The sequence below is a fragment of the Ranitomeya variabilis genome, chromosome 2 (genome assembly GCF_051348905.1).
Source record: "Ranitomeya variabilis isolate aRanVar5 chromosome 2, aRanVar5.hap1, whole genome shotgun sequence".
NCBI classification, from domain to species: domain Eukaryota; kingdom Metazoa; phylum Chordata; class Amphibia; order Anura; family Dendrobatidae; genus Ranitomeya; species Ranitomeya variabilis.
This window is the reverse complement of record NC_135233.1, coordinates 462251422-462271279: the sequence shown is the minus strand read 5'-3', so window position 1 is coordinate 462271279 and position 19858 is coordinate 462251422. Positions and strand designations below refer to the sequence as shown.

Below are 19858 nucleotides of genomic sequence, written 5' to 3'. Positions count from 1 at the left end.
AGCATGCTCAGCCACCACTGAATTCGTTCTGTAAGGGGCTACCGGAAAAAGCTATTTAGTAAATCATTATAGGGACTAAAGTCAGCGCAGAATGACTGTTCAAACCAAGCACCCGCGCTCGGTGTACCATGGAAGGGTTAATCGTTTATATACACCTTCCCACCTTCTTGTTTTCCCTCTATCCCCCCTCCCCCCTTTTTTGATTGACAGCTCTGGCTTCACAGAGGCAGAAAAGGGTTGAGATAGATGGAAAACGAGTAGGTGGGAAGGTGCACTTAAATGTTTGGCCACACCAAGGGTGCACCGAGCGCCTGCATTTGAACAGACAGTCTATGCTGACTCTGACTCTGACTGCTATGAGTCTTTTTAAGTTTTTACAATTTTAACTTTTTGCTGCCTCGTCATTGGAAGGAACATTTTTAACAATGTTATGAAAAGTAGCAATGTATCCAAGGGTTAATCTGTTTTTTTTTTTCCTTGCACTTTAGTACTTTGTTTGGAAGTTTGAATATCCCAGATCTTGTATCTGCCTTTCATTTGAGAAAACAGTCTTGTCAATCCGAGACATTGGACTGCCAACATTGCTTAGCCAATTTTTCCTGAAAAAAAATAAATAAAAGAGAATGTGTTTGGAAAATGCTAAAATACATATTGTGGGTGCTGCCTGATACATGTATTCCTACTGGAATTTTTACACTTCCCCGTCCATGAGTTCATGCACCAAGAATACAAATCTCACATTGTGCCTTTTTTTTTGCATAAATATGTTTTTAATTAGTGACTTTTTATTTGTGCCTTATTCAGTATTTAATTTGAGCCTTTTTTAACCTTTTTTTTCTTAGCTTTTTTTTAATTTTTATTGTGGTTAGGCTTTATTGGCTCAGTTTGGTTATCAAGCTGTTTTAATAATTTTGCATTTTTTGGAAATGTCAGAAAATGTGTGTGCAATTGTGTGGCAGCACGGTGGCTCAGTGGTTGGCATTGCAGCGCTGGGGTCCTGGGTTCAAATCCCACCAAGGACAAAATCTGAAAGGAGTCTGTATGTTCTCCCCGTGTTTGTGTGGGTTTCCTCCCAAACCGCATAGACATACTGATAGGGGATTTACAATGGGGACAGTGATGATAATGTATCATCAAACATCATGGTCATTTTTGTGAATTTGGTGCAAAAGTCACAAGACAAAAAAAAGGATTTACCCATAACACCCCCCACCCCCCGCAATTGATGACTTGGGGACTAAAAGTCTGGTAGTGACAAAATTTCATAAAGCAGACACGATATTCTGTATTCATTATTAAGTGGTCATTATTAACCGTTTGCTTTGAAATGGCTACAGTGGGATCCCATAAACCTGCACAATATGGGAGTGCCATAAAACCAACAAGAAATGGACCAATTAGTAAAGGGTTCATGTTGTTGTGGCCGTGCAAGAATTTATAATGTGGCACATAATATTGAAATTAACTGTACTCACATTAAATCTACTTTTTCCTTTGATCCCTGTACTTGCCCGGTAACTGTTCCGTATGGGGTATTTTTCACCCATCCAACGACAGAAACACGTTTGGCCTGGTCTTCTGTATACTGCAAGAACAAACAGACAGAATAAACTGGGCTATGTTCACACGGCATCTTTCCTATGGTTCTCCATAGGTAAAATACTGTATAATGTAAGCCATCCCATTACCAATTAATGTGATCCATTAGGATCTGCAACTAAAAAGAGTAAAAAAAAAAACATAAAGCCAGTGTGAACATCGTGCTACTCAGGAAATAATAGCATTATGATACTAATACTTATAGTCATACGATGTTAGTTGTGGTCAACACGCAATGCAATCCACACGTGAAAAATACTGAAGCTCAAGCCTTTATTCACACAGTGAAATTGTGCTGTTTTGCAAGTTTTAACCAAAAAAGGATAAGTTTAAGCCAGTCCTTCATAGTTTTTCTCTGTTTACAATCCACTGTTGCTTGCCACATGCATTATGCCACCAGCATACTTGCGCAAAAGCCAGACCTTCATACATTTTCTCTCTTTATGATCTACTTTTGTTTGCTGCATGCATCATGCCACCAGCATACTTGCACAGAAGCCCCTCCTTCATACATTTTCTCGCTCTATGAACTACAGTACTTTTGCTTGCTGCATACATCATGCCACCAGCATATTTGCGCAGAAGCCAGTCCTTTATACTTTTTGATCCACCTTTGCTTGGTGCAAGCATCATGCCACGACCATACTTGCACAGATGCCAGTCTTTCATTCTTTTTCTCTTATGATCCACTTTGGTTTGCAGCATGCATCACGCCTCTGGCATACTTGCACAGAAGCCAGTCCTTTATACTTTTTGATCCACTTTTGCTTTGTGCAAGCATCACGCCACGAGCATACTTGCACAGGAGCCAGTCCTTCATTCTTTTTCTCTTATGATCCACTTTTGCTTACTGCATGCATCACATGACCAGCATACTTGCGCAGAAACAAGTCCTGAATCGCTGAGTCTGGCACAGGTGAATTTTGCACGTATTAGTATGGAAAAGGGAGCACTGTGGTTATTATAATATCTTCTGGGGGTGCAGTGTATTATAATTTATTCTAGTGGTGCCATGCATTTTATTCAAGGGACACAATGTATTCTATTATGGGGAGTACAGTAGTAACATTTACTCTAGGGGCACTTTGTATTATAATTATAGGGACAAGTGTATTCTTTTTTATTCTTGAGTGCAGTATATTACATTTTTTGTGCGTGCACAGAGTATTATAATTTATTCTGGGGCATAGTGTTTTAAATTATGAAGGTGCAGTATATGATCATCTATTTTGGGGTCGTAGTTTCTCATACTATGGCTTGGAGGCACTATATACAGTACAGACCTAAAGTTTGGACACACCTTCTCATTTAAAGATTTTTCTGTATTTTCATGAAAATCGTACATTCACACCGAAGGCATCAAAACTATGAATTAACACATGTGGAATTATATACATAACAAAAAAGTGTGAAACAACTGAAAATATGTCTTATATTCTAGGTTCTTCAAAGTAGACACCTTTTGCTTTGATGACTGCTTTGCACACTCTTGGCATTCTTTTGATGAGCTTCAAGAGGTAGTCACCGGGAATGGTCTTCCAACAATCTTGAAGGAGTTCCCAGAGATTCTTAGCACTTGTTGGCCCTTTTGCCTTCACTCTGCGGTCCAGCTCACCCCAAACCATCTCGATTGGGTTCAGGTCTGGTGACTGTGGAGGCCAGCTCATCTGGCGTAGCACCCCATCACTCTCCTTCTTGGTCAAATAGCCCTTACACAGCCTGGAGGTGTGTTTGGGGTCATTGTCCTGTTGAAATATAAATGATGGTCCAACTAAATGCAAACCGGATGGAATAGCATGCCGCTGCAAGATGCTGTGGTAGCCAAGCTGGTTCAGTATGCCTTCAATTTTGAATAAATCCACCAGTAAAGCACCCCCACACCATCACACCTCCTCCTCCATGCTTCACGGTGGGAACCAGGCATGTAGAGTCCATCCGTTCACCTTTTCTGCATCGCACAAAGACACGGTGGTTTGGAACCAAAGATATCTGTGGGGCAGCACGGTGGCGCAGTGGTTAGCACTGCAGCCCTGCAGCGCTGGGGTCCTGGGTTCTAATTCCACCCAGGACAACATCTGCAAAGAGTTTGTATGTTCTCTCCGTGTTTGCGTGGGTTTCCTCCGGGTACTCCGGTTTCCTCCCACATTCCAAAGACATACTGATAGGGAATCTAGATTGTGAGCCCCATCGGGGACAGTGATGATAATGTGTGCAAACTGTAAAGAACTGCTGAATATGCTAGCGCTATATAAAAATAAAGATTATTATTATATCAAATTTGGACTTATAAGACCAAAGCACAGATTTCCACTGGTCTAATGTCCATTCCTTGTGTTCTTTAGCCCAAACAAGTCTCTTCTGCTTGTTGCCTGTCCTTAGCAGTGGTTTTCTAGCAGCTATTTTACCATGAAGGCCTGCTGCACAAAGTCTCCTCTTATCAGTTGTTGTAGAGATGTGTCTGCAGCTAGAACTCTGTGTGGCATTGACCTGGTCTCTAATCTGAGCTGCTGTTAACCTGCAATTTCTGAGGCTGGTGACTCGGATAAACTTATCCTCAGAAGCAGAGGTGACTCTTGGTCTTCCTTTCCTGGAGGTGGTCCTCATGTGAGCCAGTTTCTTTGTAGCGCTTGATGATTTTTGCAACTGCACTTGGGGACACTTTCAAAGTTTTCCCAATTTTTCGGAATGACTGACCTTCATTTCTTAAAGTAATGATGGCCACTCGTTTTTCTTTACTTAGCTGCTTTTTTCTTGCCATAATACAAATTCTAACAGTCTATTCAGTAGGACTATCAGCTGTATATCCAGCAGACTTCTGCACAACACAACTGATGGTCCCAACCCCATTTATAAGACAAGAAATCCCAATTATTAAACCTGTAAGGGCACACCTGTGAAGTGAAAACCATTCCCGGTGACTACCTCTTGAAGCTCATCAAGAGAATGCCAAGAGTGTGCAAAGCAGTCATCAAAGCAAAAGGAGGCTACTTTGAAGAACCTAGAATATAAGACATAGTCTCAGTTATTTCACACTTTTTTGTTAAGTATATAATTCCACATGTGTTAATTCATAGTTTTGATGCCTTCAGTGTGAATGTGCAATTTTCATAGCCTTGAAAATACAGAAAAATCTTTAAATGAGAAGGTGTGTCCAAACTTTTGGTCTGTACTGTATATTTCTTGGGGAATAGTATACTATAATGTATTCTAGAGGCATAGTATATTATATTTTTTCTGGGGGACACAGTATATTACAATTAATCCTGGGGGTAAAATGTATATTATAACTTCTGGTAGACAATGTGTGCATTATAATTTACTTTAGGGGGCACTGAAAAAAATCATTTTAGGGAACACTGTGTAATGTAATTTAGGAGGGATTTATATGGAGCTCATTTTTAGGGAAGGAGAATAATAGTATGTGCTTCTATTAACTTCAAGGGGTAAGTGTAGATTAGTTATTTCAGTGGCGATGTTTTCAGGTCACATGTGTAGCAGTGTCATTTTTGAGAAGGCACAGTGTGTGGCGGTATTGTTTTTTTGGAGGCAAAGTATGGGGCACTTTTAAGAATTTGGGCTTTTTATATAGGATCAGAGACTGGTGCAGTTGAGAACTAAGGATTTCTGGGCAGTAAACTGCAGAGGTGAGACATAGCTGGAAGATGTTATGAAGGTCTGAGCCAGACGGAGAAGAAAGGAAGGAAAAAGACAGACTTCTGAATCCTCATGTATCGCACACTGTCAGAATTGTACTGTGTCAGCGGTGAGAGCAGTTTGCATTCTTCTGGATACATTCCGACTAGACGTGCAAAGACTTTAGTGAATTGCGTGTGGTCGCTCACGACTAATTGGCACGTGACGGCATATATGCAAATCCCATACTTGTGGACACGCGGCTGCCTGCATCGTAAAATCCTGACTGCATGCAGTGTACGCTGTGAGGATTCAGAAGTCTGCAGTCACATAGAGCGACTGCAGACTGTTATGTCAAACCTGGAAAACCCCTTTAAATGGACACATGATTTGCATATAAACTGCAGCTGCGGTAGTAAGAGCTAATCCCTACTTTTACTATGTTTCTTGTTATTTCTTCCAGTTCTCTTTGTATTGATTCCAGCAGAGAATTAAATGTTTCTTTTTCATGTAGTTTCTTTTATCTGCTGAATCCTTACATAAAACGCTTTTGTTTTTGGCTCAGAGGGACGCAGCTTAACGCCGGAATTATGTCGGCATCTCTTGAGCTATTTACTAGGTAACTAGAAATTCTCAACTGTTTAAAAATAAAGCTGTTTGGTTCTGGAATAAATGTCACTTTTCTAGCATAAACTTTCGGGCTCTTTTGTGGTAGATTTTCTTATCCTCTTTATCCAGGCAGCAATTTAAACCATGGAAATTTTAATTCCGGTCGTCTAGCTGCTATTAACATGTTACACCCCACTACACCCTAGCAACACCCGGAGATTGAAAGACAATCCAAAACACAATCTTAGTCATGATGATTGGCATCAAATAAACATATCTCAGCTGTGTGCAGGAATGTCAGCTTTTCACCAGGTGATACTGGACCAATACATTTATTTCAGACCCCAGACCAGAACTATTATACTCAGAACCCCGAACTTATCCATCTCACTATGGGGGCCCTGCAGCCAACACTCTTAATAATGGTGGTCCCTTAAACCAAACTTCGCTCTTTCAGTCATAGGGGTGGCACCGGCACAATTTAAGTCATCGATCAGTGAAAAGAAAGCGGCGGCTGTGACCGTGCAACCGGCACAGACTGACAGCAGCCCATCACTAGAGCTGGCTGTCAGTCAGTGCCGGGGAGCAGTTACAGCTGCTGCTTTCTTTACATTGACTGGTCATTGAAACCGTGCCAGAGAGGAATAAAGTTCATTTCCTCCTGGCAGTGGGGATCTCAGTGCTGGCACCATCCCTGTGACTGAAAGCTGTTGGAGAGGAATAAAGTTCATTTCTTCCTGGCAGTTGGGATCTCAGTACCGACGCAACCCCTATCACTGAAAGCTGCTGGAGAGGAATAAAGTTAATTTCTTCCTGGCAGTGGGGCTCTCAGTGCTGGCAGCACCCCTATAACTGAAAGCTGATGGACAGGAATAAGGTTAGTTTCCTCTTGACAGTGAGGTTCTCAGTGCCGGTGCCACCACTATGACTGAAAGGTGCTGGAGAAGAATAAAGTTCATTTCCTCCTGGCAGTGGGGTTCTCAGTGCCGGCGCCACCCCTATGACTGAAAGCTGCTGGAGAGGAATAAAGTTAATTTCCTCTTGACAGTGGGGCTCTCAGTGACGGTGCCACCTCTATGACTGAAAGCTTCTGGAGAGGAATAAAGTTAATTTCCTCTTGACAGTGCTCTCAGTGCCGGTGCCACCACTATGACTGAAAGCTGCTGGAGAGGAATAAAGTTAATTTCCTCTTGACAGTGGGACTGTCAGTGACGGTGACACCTCTATGACTGAAAGCTGCTGGACAGGAATAAAGTTAGTTTCCTCTTGACAGGGCTCTCAGTACCGGCGCTAACTCTATGACTTAAAGCTGCTGGAGAGGAATAAAGATCATTTTCTCTTGACAGTGGGGTTTTCAGTGCTGGTGCCACCCCTATAACTGAAAGCTGCTGGAGAGGAATACATTTATTTTCCTCCTGGCAGTGGGGCTCTCATTGCCATCGTTGCTATTACCCTGCAGATAAATCCCATATATACAGTTTAATAACATTATTTTACATGACAATTGAATTTTGTCACGATGACCGACCCTTTTAGTCAGATATAAAATATGATAGAATAATATCCTCTGAGGATCGGTGGTAATAGTATCAGTGAAAAAAAAAATACAGTGCACTAAATTTAGCACTGGGTGCTCCACAGTTTATTGGCACCGGAAATTGATTGATTGTACAGGGAATTATTATCCCACACCTTTAAAGATGGTTTCAAAAGAGAGAAGAATCTTCATACGAAAAAACAATGAGCAATGCACCTATGTGTTTACGCCAATGCAGGTTCTACAGAGCGAGCACTGGTATTAATTAACACAGGAAAGAACTTGTTGTGGTTACTCGCTGGGTGTGAGCCATCTCTAGATTATTACACCTTTATTCCTGAGATTTGGGGAACTCCCATAACATTCCCATTCATTTGTTCTATGGCGTAATGACTTGTATACGGACTCCTGTACTGTATTAACGTGTGGTTTTGTGACATTTCATAGCCTTGTGTACGGGCATAGTAATGTACATTTACATCACTAATGTGCTAATTTCACACTTAGAAACATGAATGCAATAGTTTATTTGGTGTATAAATGTGTGGGTAGCCAAAACCAGAATTGCTTCATTACATGACTGCAGGCTTGTGAATTATCACAGCGCGCAGTGTGCAAAAGTCAGGATTCTCTGATGTCGGGAGCAGGCGGGTACGTGACCACGACTTACATATTTGCAGTTACATGCCGACTAGACATGCATGGCCTGACTCAATTTAACTGAATTGAGAGTAGCCGCACACGTCTAGTCGGAATGTCACTGTCAGGATTCTCCGGTGCAGGGAGCAGGCGGGCACGTGACCACGGTGCTTTAACACGACTGAGTGCAACCATTTTTCATATTTTGATATATGTTGGTTTTTGGAATGCACCTGTTCAGACTAGTTCTTGATGTGCCAGTCAGTTTTCTGTTATAAGTAACAGGTGTGGGCAATATGAAAATCACATCTGAAACCTGGTAAAAAGGAGAGAAGTTGACACAATCTTTACATTGTGTGTCTGGTGTGTGCCACACTAAGCATGGAGAACAGAAAGAGGAGATGAGAACTGTCTGAGGACTTGAGACCAAAATTGTTGAAAAATATCAATAATCTCAAGGTTACAAGTCCATCTCCAGAGATCTTGATATTTCTTTGTCCATAGTGCGCAACATAATCAAGAAGTTTACAACCCATAGCAATGTATCTAATCTCCCTGGATGTGGACAGCAGAGAAAAAATGATGAAAGGTTGCAATGCAGGATAATCCAGATGGTGGACAAGCAGTCCCAATCAAGTTCCAAAGAAATTCAAGCTGTCCTGCAGCTCAGAGTGCATCAGTGTCAGTGCAAACTATCAGTCAACATTTGAATGAAATTAAACACTATAGCAGCAGACCCAGGAGGACCCCACTGCTGACACAGTGACATAAAAAAGCTAGACTGCAGTTTGCCACAATGTATGTGAATAAGCTAAATTCCTTCTGGGAAAGTGTTGTGGACAGATGAAACCAAGATAGATCTTTATGGTAAAGCACATCATTCTACTTTTTACCAAAAATGGAATGAGGCCTACAAAGAAAAGAACACAGTACCTACCATCAAATATAGTGGAGGTTCAAAGATGTTTTTGGGTTGTTTTGCTGCCATTGGGACTAGGTGCCTTGACTGTATACAAGGTATCATGAAATCTGAAGATTACCAAAGGTTTTTGAGTCGCAATGTAGTGCCCAGTGTCAATAAATTTTCTGGAACAATTTCAAGAGTGCCAACACTTTTGGCCATCACTGTATAGTGCTGTAAACTGTTGTGAAGCACAAAATCCGAAACTTTTGAAAGTTTAAAAAGTTGTAAAAAAATTCTATATATAGTTACATAGGTTGAAAATAAGACCTAGGACCACCAAGTTCAACTTTTCTCCACCAATTGTGTCTTGAAAAATTATTCATACCTCTTAACGTGGAAAAAATGTAGAAATTTTGACAAGGTGCAAATACTTATATAAAAAACTGTATATGATTTCCCCAGATGCTTGGCAGCAGCCATGGACATTAAATCGCTGATAGATTTGTCATTATGTTGTTCTTGTCTTTTCTTCTGGTTTCCTTTGTAGGGAGTGCAGGAGAACTAACACAAACCCCGTACGTCTGCTTCTTGTCTGCACAGTAAAGCTTTGTGGAATATGTTTTGCTAACTTAAAAAAATCTAATAATATTTACGTCAGTGAATATTTCTATGAAATCAGAAAATGATGGCGCGAGATCATTATATTTCCTCCACCTTCTCAAACAAATGTAAGCGCACTGCAAACACGACAGTGTAGGAACATGTTCAATCAATATCAATGCATTTGTACTGTACCTTTCGGAAGAATACCCCTGGAAGACATAATAAAACACATGACATTGTATTATTTTAAGCCTATATTGCAGGGGTGTCAAACTGCATTCCTCAAGGGCTGCAAACAGGTCATGTTTTCAGGATTTCCTTGTATTGCACAGGTGATCATTTAATCACCTGCACAGAAAGATTCCAGCACCTTGTGGAATGAGAAGGAAATCTTGAAAACACGCATGGTTTGAGGCCCTCGAGGAATGCAGTTTGACACCCCTGCTATATTGTATTTTACGATTAATGCATCATTTGTATTTTCTAATGAACAAAAGCTAGAAATGAATCACACAACAAAGGTTAATTTCCTGCTAAACTGTTCCATTTGTTTCAGTTGCGGAACGTGGGCTATTAGCCAAGGGATGAAGATTCAGTTTGTCCTATTGCATATTGGGCAGGGAGACTGCAGCTAGTTGTCTTACAGCCAGGCACAAGGCACTGAAGAAGAGAGGAGAAGATGGCTAGGCTACTGGAACACAGAGAACATTTTTTTAATACACAGGGTGGGCCATTTATGTGGATACACCTGGGTGAGCCATTTATAAAGTTGGATCCAAAATGGCCGACTTCAAAATGGCCGCCATGGTCACCACCCATCTTGAAAAGTTTTCCCCCTCCCATATACTAATGTGCTACAAACAGGAAGGTGATATCACCAACCATTCCCATTTTATTTAGGTGTATCCATATAAATGGCCCACCCTGTATATTCCTCAACTATAGCTTGTGATATCAGACAAAATAGCAATAACCCCTTAAGCCCCGAGGGTGGTTTGCACGTTAATGACAGGGCCAATTTTTACAATTCTGACCACTGTCCCTTTATGAGATTATAACTCTGGAACGCTTCAACGGATCTTAGCGATTCTGACACTGTTTTCTTGTGACATATTGTACTTCATGATAGTGGTAAAATTTCTTCAATATAACTTGCGTTTATTTGTGAAAAAAATGGAAAATTGGCGAAAATTTCAATTTCAAACTTTCAATTTTTAGGCCCTTAAATCACAGAGATATGTCACACAAAATACTTAATAAGTAACATTTCCCACATGTCTACTTTACATCAGCACAATTTTGGAACCAACATTTTTTTTGTTAGGGAGTTATAAGGGTTAGAAGTTGACCAGCAATTTCTCATTTTTACAACACCATTTTTTTTAGGGACCACATCTTATTTGAAGTCATTTTGAGGGGTCTATTGTTGTGAATTCCGCTCTTGGGCTCCCTCCGGTGGTTGTAAGTAGCACTTTTGTGAATTCTGCTCTTGGGCTCCCTCCTGTGGTTTTGAGTGGTATAGCTGCTTCTTGGATTTAGCATCAGCAGCTGCTCCTACTGATGGTCTTTCTGGCTCGGCTATTTTAGTCTGACCTTATTCCTCAATCAATGCCAGTTGTCAATTGTTCCTGCTTGGAGCCACTGCTCTTTTGGATTTCCCTGACACTCTGTCCAGTTCAGCAAAGAGAAGTCCTTTTGCAGTCCACTTGTTGTGGACTTTATTGTTCAGCACATTCTATGTTTTGCTCATTTGTCCAGCTTATCAGTATGGATCTATTCAGCTAAGCTGGAAGCTCTGGGCTGCAGTTTTTGCCCTCCACACCTTTAGTCAGGTGTGGAGATTTTTGCATATCTCTGCGGTGGACTTTTTCTAGTTTTTATTACTGACCGCACAGTGTTTCTTTCCTTACTGTCTATCTAGCTAGAATTGGCCTCCTTTGCTAAATCTTGTTTCATACTACGTATGTCATTTCCTTCTCCTCTCACAGTCAATATTTGTGGGGGCTGTCCTATCCTTTGGGGATTTTCTCTGAGGCAAGATAGCTTTCCGGTTTCTACCTTTAGGGGTAGCTAGTTCTCCGGCTGTAACGAGGTGTCCAGGGAGTGACAGGAACATCCCACGGCTACTGCTAGTGTTGTGTTAAGATCAGGAACTGCGGTCTGTATAGTTACCACCTGCCCAGAGCTAGTCGCATGTCGCTCCTAAATTACCAGTCCATAACAGTCTATATGATAGAAAATAACCAAGTGGGACACCATTCTAAAAACTGCACCCCTCAAGGTGCTCAAAACCACATTCAAGAAGTTTATTAACCCTTCAGGTGTTTCACAGGAATTTTTGGAATGTTTAAATAAAAATGAACATTTCACTTTTTTTCACACAAAATTTATTTCAGCTCCAATTTGTTTTATTTTACCAAGGGTAACAGGAGAAAAAGGACCCCAAAGTTGTTGTGCAATTTGTCCTGAGTACGCTGATACCCCATATGTGGGGGTAAATCACTGTTTGGGCGCATGGCAGAGCTCGGAAGGGAAAGAGCGCCATTTGACTTTTCAATGCAAAATTGACTGGAATTGAGATGGGACGCCATGTTGCGTTTGGAGAGCCCTTGATGTGCCTAAACATTGAAACCCCCCACAAGTGACACCATTTTGGAAAGTAGACCCCCTAAGGAACTTATCTAGATGTGTGGTGAGCACTTTGACCCACCAAGTGCTTCACAGAAGTTTATAATGCATAGCCGTAAAAATAAAAAATCATATTTTTTCACAAAAATGATCTTTCGCCACCAATTTTTTATTTTCCCAAGGGTAAGAGAAGAAATTGGACCCCAAAAGTTGTGCAATTTGTCCTGAGTACGCCGATACCCCATATGTGGGGGTAAACCACTATTTGGGGCACATGGTAGAGCTCGGAAGGGAAGGAGCGCCGTTTGACTTTTCAATGCAAAATTGACTGGAATTGAGACGGGAAGCCATGTTGCGTTTGGAGAACCCCTGATGTGCCTAAACATTGAAACCCCCCACAAGTGACACCATTTTGGAAAGTAGACCCCCTAAGGAACTTATCTAGATGTGTTTTGAGAGCTTTGAACCCCCAAGTGTTTCACTACAGTTTATAACGCAGAGCCGTGAAAATAAAAAATATTTTTTTTTCCACAAAAATTATTTTTAGCCCCAATATTGTATTTTCCCAAGGGTAGCAGGAGAAATTGGACCCCAAAAGTTGTTGTCCAATTTGTCCTGAGTACGCTGATACCCCATATGTGTGGGGAAACCACTGTTTGGGCGCATGACAGAGCTCGGAAGGGAAGGAGCGCCATTTGGAATGCAGACTTAGATAGATTGGTCTACAGGCGTCACATTGCATTTGCAGAGCCCCTGATGTACCCAAACAGTAGAAACCCCCATAAGTGACCCCATATTGGAAACTAGACCTCCCAAGGAACTTATCTAGATGTGTTGTGAGAACTTTGAACCCCCAAGTGTTTCACTACAGTCTACAACGCAGAGTCGTGAAAATAAAAAATCTTTTTTTTCCCACAAAAATGATTTTTAGCCCCCCTAAATTTTTATTTTCCCAAGGGTAACAAGAGAACTTCAAAGCAAAGAGAAAAAAACAACAAGAGAACTTGGACCCCAAAAATTGTTGTCCAATTTGTCCTGAGTACGCTGATACCCCATATGTTGGGTAAACCCCTGTTTGGGCGCACGGGAGAGCTCGGTAGGGAAGGAGCACTGTTTTACTTTTTAACGCAGAATTGGCTGGAATTGAGATCGGATGCCATGTCGCGTTTGGAGAGCCCCTGATGTGCCTAAACAGTGGAAACTCCCCAATTCTAACTGAAACCCTAATCCAAACACGCCCCTAACCCTAATCCCAGCGGTAACCCTAACCACACCCCTAACCCTGACACACCCTTAACTCTAATCCCAACCCTAATCCTAACAGTAAATGTAATCCAAACCCTAACCCTATCTTTAGCCCCAACCCTAACCCTAACTTTAGCCCCAACCCTAACTTTAGCCCCAACCCTAACTTTAGTCCGAACCCTAACCCTAACCCTAGCTCTAACTCTAGCCCTAACCCTAGCCCTAATCTTAGCCCTAACACTAGCCCTAACCCTAGCCCTAACACTAACCCTAGCCCTAACGGGAAAATGGAAATAAATACATTTTTTAAATTTTATTATTTTTCCCTAACTAAGGAGGTGATGAAGGGGGGTTTGATTTACTTTTATAGAGTTTTTTATAGCGGATTTTTATGATTGGCAGCTGTCACACACTAAAAGACGCTTTTTATAGCAAAAAAGTTTTTGCGTCTCCACCTATAATTTTTCCATATTTTGGTCCACAGAGTCATGTGAGGTCTTGTTTTTTGCGGGACGTGTTGAAGTTTTTATTGGTAACATTTTCAGGCACGTGACATTTTTTGATCGCTTTTTATTCTGATTTTTGTGAGGCAGAATGACCAAAAACCAGCTATTAATTAATTTCTTTTGGGGGGGGCGTTTATACCGTTCGTCGTTTGGTAAAATTGATAAAGCAGTTTTATTCTTCGGGTCAGTACGATTACAGCGATACCTCATTTATATCATTTTTTTATGTTTTGGCGCTTTTATATGATAAAAACTATTTTATAGAAAAAATTATTATTTCGGCATAGCTTTATTGAGGACTCTAACTTTTTATTTTTTCGTTGATGACGCTGTATGGCGGCTCGTTTTTTGCGGGACAAGATGACGTTTTCAACGGTATCATGGTTATTTATATCTCTTTTTGATCGCGTGTTATTCCACTTTTTGTTCAGCGGTATGATAATAAAGCGTTGTTTTTTGCCTCGTTTTTTTTTTGTTTTTTTTTTACGGTGTTCACTGAAGGGGTTAACTAGTGCGACAGTTTTATAGGTTGGTTCATTACGGACGCGGCGATTCTAAATATGTGTACTTTTATTGTTTTCATTTTTTAATTTAGATAAATAAATGTATTTATGGGAATATTTTTTTTTCTTTATTTTTGGAATTTTTTTTTTTTACCCATGTAGAAATTTTTTTTAAAACTTTTTTACTTTGTCCCAGGGGGGACATCACAAATCGCTGATCTGACAGTTTGCACAGCACTCTGTCAGATCAGCGATCTGACTTACAGTGCTGCAGGCTTACCAGCGCCTGCTCTGAGCAGGCGCTTATTAAGCCACCTCCCTGCAGGACCCAGATGCAGCCCCGCGGCCATCTTGGATCCGGGCACCTGCAGGGAGAGGAGGTAAGAGACGCTCGGAGCAACGCGATCACATCGCGTTGCTCCGAGGGTCTCAGGGAAGCCTGCTGGGAGCCCCCTCCCTGCGCGATGCTTCCCTATACCGCCGGAACACTAAGATCATGTTTGATCGCAGTGTGCCGGGGGTTAATGTGCCGGGGGCGGTCCGTGACCACTCCTGGCACATAGTGCCGGATGTCAGCTGCGATAGTCAGCTGACACCCGGCCGCGATCGGCCGCGCTCCCCCCCCCGTGAGCGCGGCCGATCGCATATGACGTACTATCCCGTCACTGGGAATTAAGTCCCAGGTCACCTTGACGGGATAGTACGTCATATGGGTTTAAGGGGTTAAAGATAAAAGTAATAGACAAAAGAGGTTATCTTTTTTCTTTTACAATGTGCTTAAAAACTAAAAGGCAGGGAATTGCTAACAGAGGCAGCTACCTGCCTGATCTACTCAGCGCCGACTAAGATCAGTCATTGACCGCTCCTGCTGGCGATTCAGCTGATCCATGTCAATAGAGCAGCTCTTCCTCTTCCGGTCTCCTCATCGGCATCATTCTAAAAGATTACCCGCAGTTAGGCAGCCGGCATGATACTGGCAGTCAGTCACACCACGTCAACAGAGCAGAGCAGAAGAAAAGCCGTTGCTCTGTCGACGTGATCTCTGAATAGCGGAGCGGTCTGTGACTGCTCTGTGCAAGCAAAGATCGGCGATAGCCACAACAGTTATTTACCTGTTGGTTTTTAGACCCATAGTAATAAAAAATTAAATAGAATAGCACTGGATATCCTCTTTAATGCTGCTCTTATAACTTCTTGCGTATGTTCCTTTAAGTAAAAAAAAGTTTTTCAATGATCTTATAAGACATACCACTTGTTCCTCAGCCTCAGGGACAAATTATAATTCTATTCTATATTTCTTTTTTAAGCAAAGTAACTTTTTCTATAAAGAAATATCAACTTGGACTGCACTTCAAGCTCTCTGGTTAAAAGTTTGGACACCCATAGACCGTGAGAAACAAAATGTCAAATTGTAATTATAGCTGGATTCCAAATAAAGTCAATATCAATGTATTTTACAGATGAATTTATATCAATCAGCCCTTCTATTGGGATGTTAGCAACGCACATTTTATCATGTTTTATTCATTTGCGCGGCCAGTACATCAGAGCTTATAGATAAAGGACGGCAGACAACTGATCCAAATATAAAAATAAAGTTTGGCGTGCGCTGCTGACGTGAAAGATATCACTGGAAGTACAATTTAAAGGGATTATCTCTCTGTTTTTTAAAAATATTTAGTAGAGGAGAGTTTCCAGCCATTAATGGTTTTATGTCTGAGAGATCCCTTTTATTCTGCACTTCTTAATACCATACGCAGCTGCTGTTTTTTTTTTGCACAGACATAAGACACACACGACAACTGTGCTGTAAGTCTGAATTCTTTTCCTCCCCCTTACAACAGTTGACCAGTTAAACCTGAAAATAATGTACACGTACTTTTATAATTCATGACTACGTATTTTTAGCGACTTTCCACTTGTCCAGGTTTTATCTTTCTTTTATGCTGTAAAAGTGATAATTTCCAAGTGGTTATTTAATTCTACCAATAGTGCCCAATACTACAAAACAACAAAAGTATTAATACTCACCAGTCCACTTTTACTAAAGTACCCGTGCTTCCCTGGTGTCCTGTCTATCTGTTTACCCAGGTCTAGTGATTTGTATCAACAAAACTTGACCGCTGCAGCAAATCACCCAACGCAGTGGTGACTTTAGTGTTGTTGAGTGCAATGGTCACTTGTCATCACTGGAGATGGGTAATCAACAGGTGGGGGATGGACTTGGGACCACTGCAGCCAAGCACTGGCTGTAGCGGAGATGTTACCCTTGACCTGCAGCCAGTAATGGTCCGTAAAGGTCAGATGCTGCCTTGACACATCAACGGTGGACCTAGATGAACTGGGACTTGGGAGGTTCTCCACTATGAACTGTTTGTAAAAAAAAAAAAACTTCTTGGGATTGGACACTGCTTTAATGACAGATTAAATTTATTGTGTAAAAATGTTTTTAGGGGGGTTATTCCAAGATCAAATACAAAGTGAAGACACTCAGACTGGGCTATGGCTGTTTCGCATCCAATTACGCTTCATCTGGTCCTGAAAATGAAGAGCCAGATAAAGCGTAATTAGACGCAAAACAGCTGTAGACAATTCTCTGTTTCTTCACTTATGTCACTTATGTTTCTTCTCTTCTTATAACTTCTTTATTGTGCCACTGTAAACAATTGTATGTATGGGCTAATAATTAAGATCACCTTCACTTGAGTAAATACAGAGTATTTATCACAAGATGTAAGCCAACAGTGAGGTCTGGCATAGTCAACGTTTAAAAATCCGACAACAGGCCGCCATTTTCAGACCGACTGTGGGTCTCCTGATCCAAACTCAACAGCCGTCATATACCATATGGCCTTACAATCATATCTGAAGCTGGGGAGTTTGGTCAGGAAATCTACGACCGGTCTGGACATCACAGTCTGTCCTTGGACTATGAATGGGATGTGTGAAACCAGCATAAGCCTCAAAAACAGATTATTGACAGATAAAAAAGAATCAACTTGCATCAGAAGGAAGAAGTTAAAAGAGTATGGAGATGGGAAGGGTCTGCTTATGATTTCAAGCACATCACATCATCTTTGAAGCTCAGTGGATGTAAGACTATGCAGTAAGCATATATGGCCGCCAATGGAACGGGTTCACTTCTATATTGTATTAATTGGTGATGAAATTGTTATTAAAGGACGCAAAATGAACATTAATTTTTAACAAAAGAAGGTGGATAGGGGATAACTCACTGATTGCCATGCGTTCGAACTAGGGCTCTTGAGTTGGAGTCGTGGAGTTGGTGTCATGGGAATTGAGGAGTCGGAGTTGGAGGTTTGGCTTACTGACTCCACAGCCTTGGTTCGACCCCCATCAATCCTGAGAACATGGCTCTGGATCCCAGAGAATGTGGCTTTGCAGCCTGATCTTGAATGGAGAGGAGCCTCTGCTCCATTCCTTGTCAATGAGACAGCCGGAGAAAGCAATATACAACTCTCAGCTTTATCCCGAAGTCCCACAAACAATGAGTAGAGGTCAAGCACGCATGCTTCTACACCATATAGCCCTGTTTTCAGGATTGCTGAAGGTCCCAGAGCTAAGACCCTCAGTGATCACCAAGTTATCCACCATTTTATGGAAAGGGGATAACCTTTTTGTTGGAGGGAATTATACCTTTAATTCTGGTAATGGAACTATAATATTTACTCAAATCCTTTGAAACCTTTTGAACAGTGCAAATAGACAATGATCCAAAACGTAGTGTGAAACCAAGCAACCCAAGACTTGTCCAAGACAAAAAGTCTATTGTTCTGGAAAACAGAAGACAACCGTAGTAAGATCCTGGCAAAGAATGACTAGAGAGGAAAACCAGCAATAAGTGTATGTGTACACGAGGGATATACATATATATATATATATACATATATACATACAGTATATATATAGTCGGAGCAGATTTACTGTCTGGATGGAATGTCCACTGCTTATTAGTAGAAATTTTGTGAATGAGATCTTAAGAAATCTCGTGCACATGCTGCAGTGTATGCGCTACGGGAGGTCCGCAGCCAAAAAGTCCCATGTGTACATACCTTAAAAAAGTTTTTTTGAGATCATAAATAATTTGGGTGCCAACAGCAGGCAATGTGATAAAGTGAAGAAAACGACCTATGCCAACTCCACTTGTTTTTTTGTTTACTTGACTGAGAAAATGAAGGGCTTCCAAGACAAATGACCGCTGCAGCCAATCACTTGTTTCTACAGTATATAGAGCATGAGCACATCAGTGCTGGAACAACATTGGATATAACAGATCAGTACATAATCTTTTGATATTTTATCACATTACCTGCGTTGGCAGCTTTTTATGATCTCAGAAGACTCCTTTTGTAACGTGTATGGGTTCCAGTCTCCAGGCAGAAAAATATTAATATTTGAGAGTCCTCAGTGGTTGATGCGTTTTAATGGCGAACTAAAAAGATGGTAACGAATCGCAAGCTTTCGAGATTACTCAGGTCTCTTCATCAGGTGTGTAGTCTCAAAAGCTTAGAATTTGTTACCATCTTTTTAGTTAGTCATTAAAAGGTATCAACCACTGATATCTTTAAATATTAATATTATTCTATCTACTGGCCACCACAGTACAAATATATATATTTTTCCAGACTCCAGGCCTTCATTAACATAGGATTTGCGACCCAGTAATAAAAGTTACAATTTAATTTATGATTGTTAGTTTCTACACTTAATCTCTACAATTGAGTGGGAGGGAAGGTATGAAGGGATCTAATTCCTACAGCTGCAGTAATGGAGAGCTAAAGTAACCCCAATGTGGTCTATGTCCAAATATGTATGGACCTGCCTGGGCTCGCTGATGGTTATTGCTCATAAAACACATTTTATAGTCCAGCTTTAGTGGCCCTTTATTAAATGCAACTGTGTTTAAATGCCGAGTCTGCAACCGATGGAATCCGTCATCTGCACACACAATACAAATACAGAGCGTTCAGGCCATGTTCAGACTTCCAGATATATTTCACAACTTAAACATTTGTTTTTATTTTGGAATTAAAAACAAAAAAACAAAATTATTTCAAATGCCAATCTATGTTCTTACCCTGCACATCTCCATAAACTTCATAGTCGACAGACCACAGCCCTGTAGAAGTCATGGTGCAGATCATCTACAGCTGCAACCATTGGGAGTTTATTGCTCAGTTGTGTCCCCGGCCAAAAATGATTTGCTTGTTACTAAATTCAGTACCGAGCACTTGCCACACAGAAATAGCATCCGGCAGCGCTGCTCTATTACAGAGCAGGTGCAAGGACACAATTTAAAGGAACACTAAATTCTCATTTTAAGGGCTTGTGCACTTGGCCGTATGTTCGGTCCGAGTGCAATCTGACAAAATGTTGGATCACGCTCGGATCAATGTTATTCAATGGGGCAGGGCACATGTCCAATTTTTTC

At 41.1% G+C, this 19858-nt stretch overlaps 1 protein-coding gene across 2 annotated transcripts; it reads right to left on the bottom strand.

The window, feature by feature from the left end:
* Positions 1 to 364: 364 nt before the first annotated feature.
* LOC143809600 (acylphosphatase-2-like) lies at positions 365 to 19625 on the bottom strand. Of its 2 annotated transcripts, XM_077292645.1 has the most exons (4): positions 19505 to 19625; positions 9717 to 9733; positions 1476 to 1585; positions 365 to 599 (listed from the first exon to the last, which is right to left on the bottom strand). In XM_077292645.1, the coding sequence occupies exons 1-4, from the start codon at positions 19569 to 19571 to the stop codon at positions 485 to 487; spliced, it is 309 nt and encodes a 102-aa protein (XP_077148760.1). In that variant the 5' UTR covers positions 19572 to 19625; the 3' UTR covers positions 365 to 484. The 2 variants fall into 2 exon arrangements, with proteins under 2 accessions (XP_077148760.1, XP_077148761.1); XM_077292646.1 differs by lacking the exon at positions 9717 to 9733 and having other exon boundaries at positions 19505 to 19610.
* Positions 19626 to 19858: the final 233 nt, after the last annotated feature.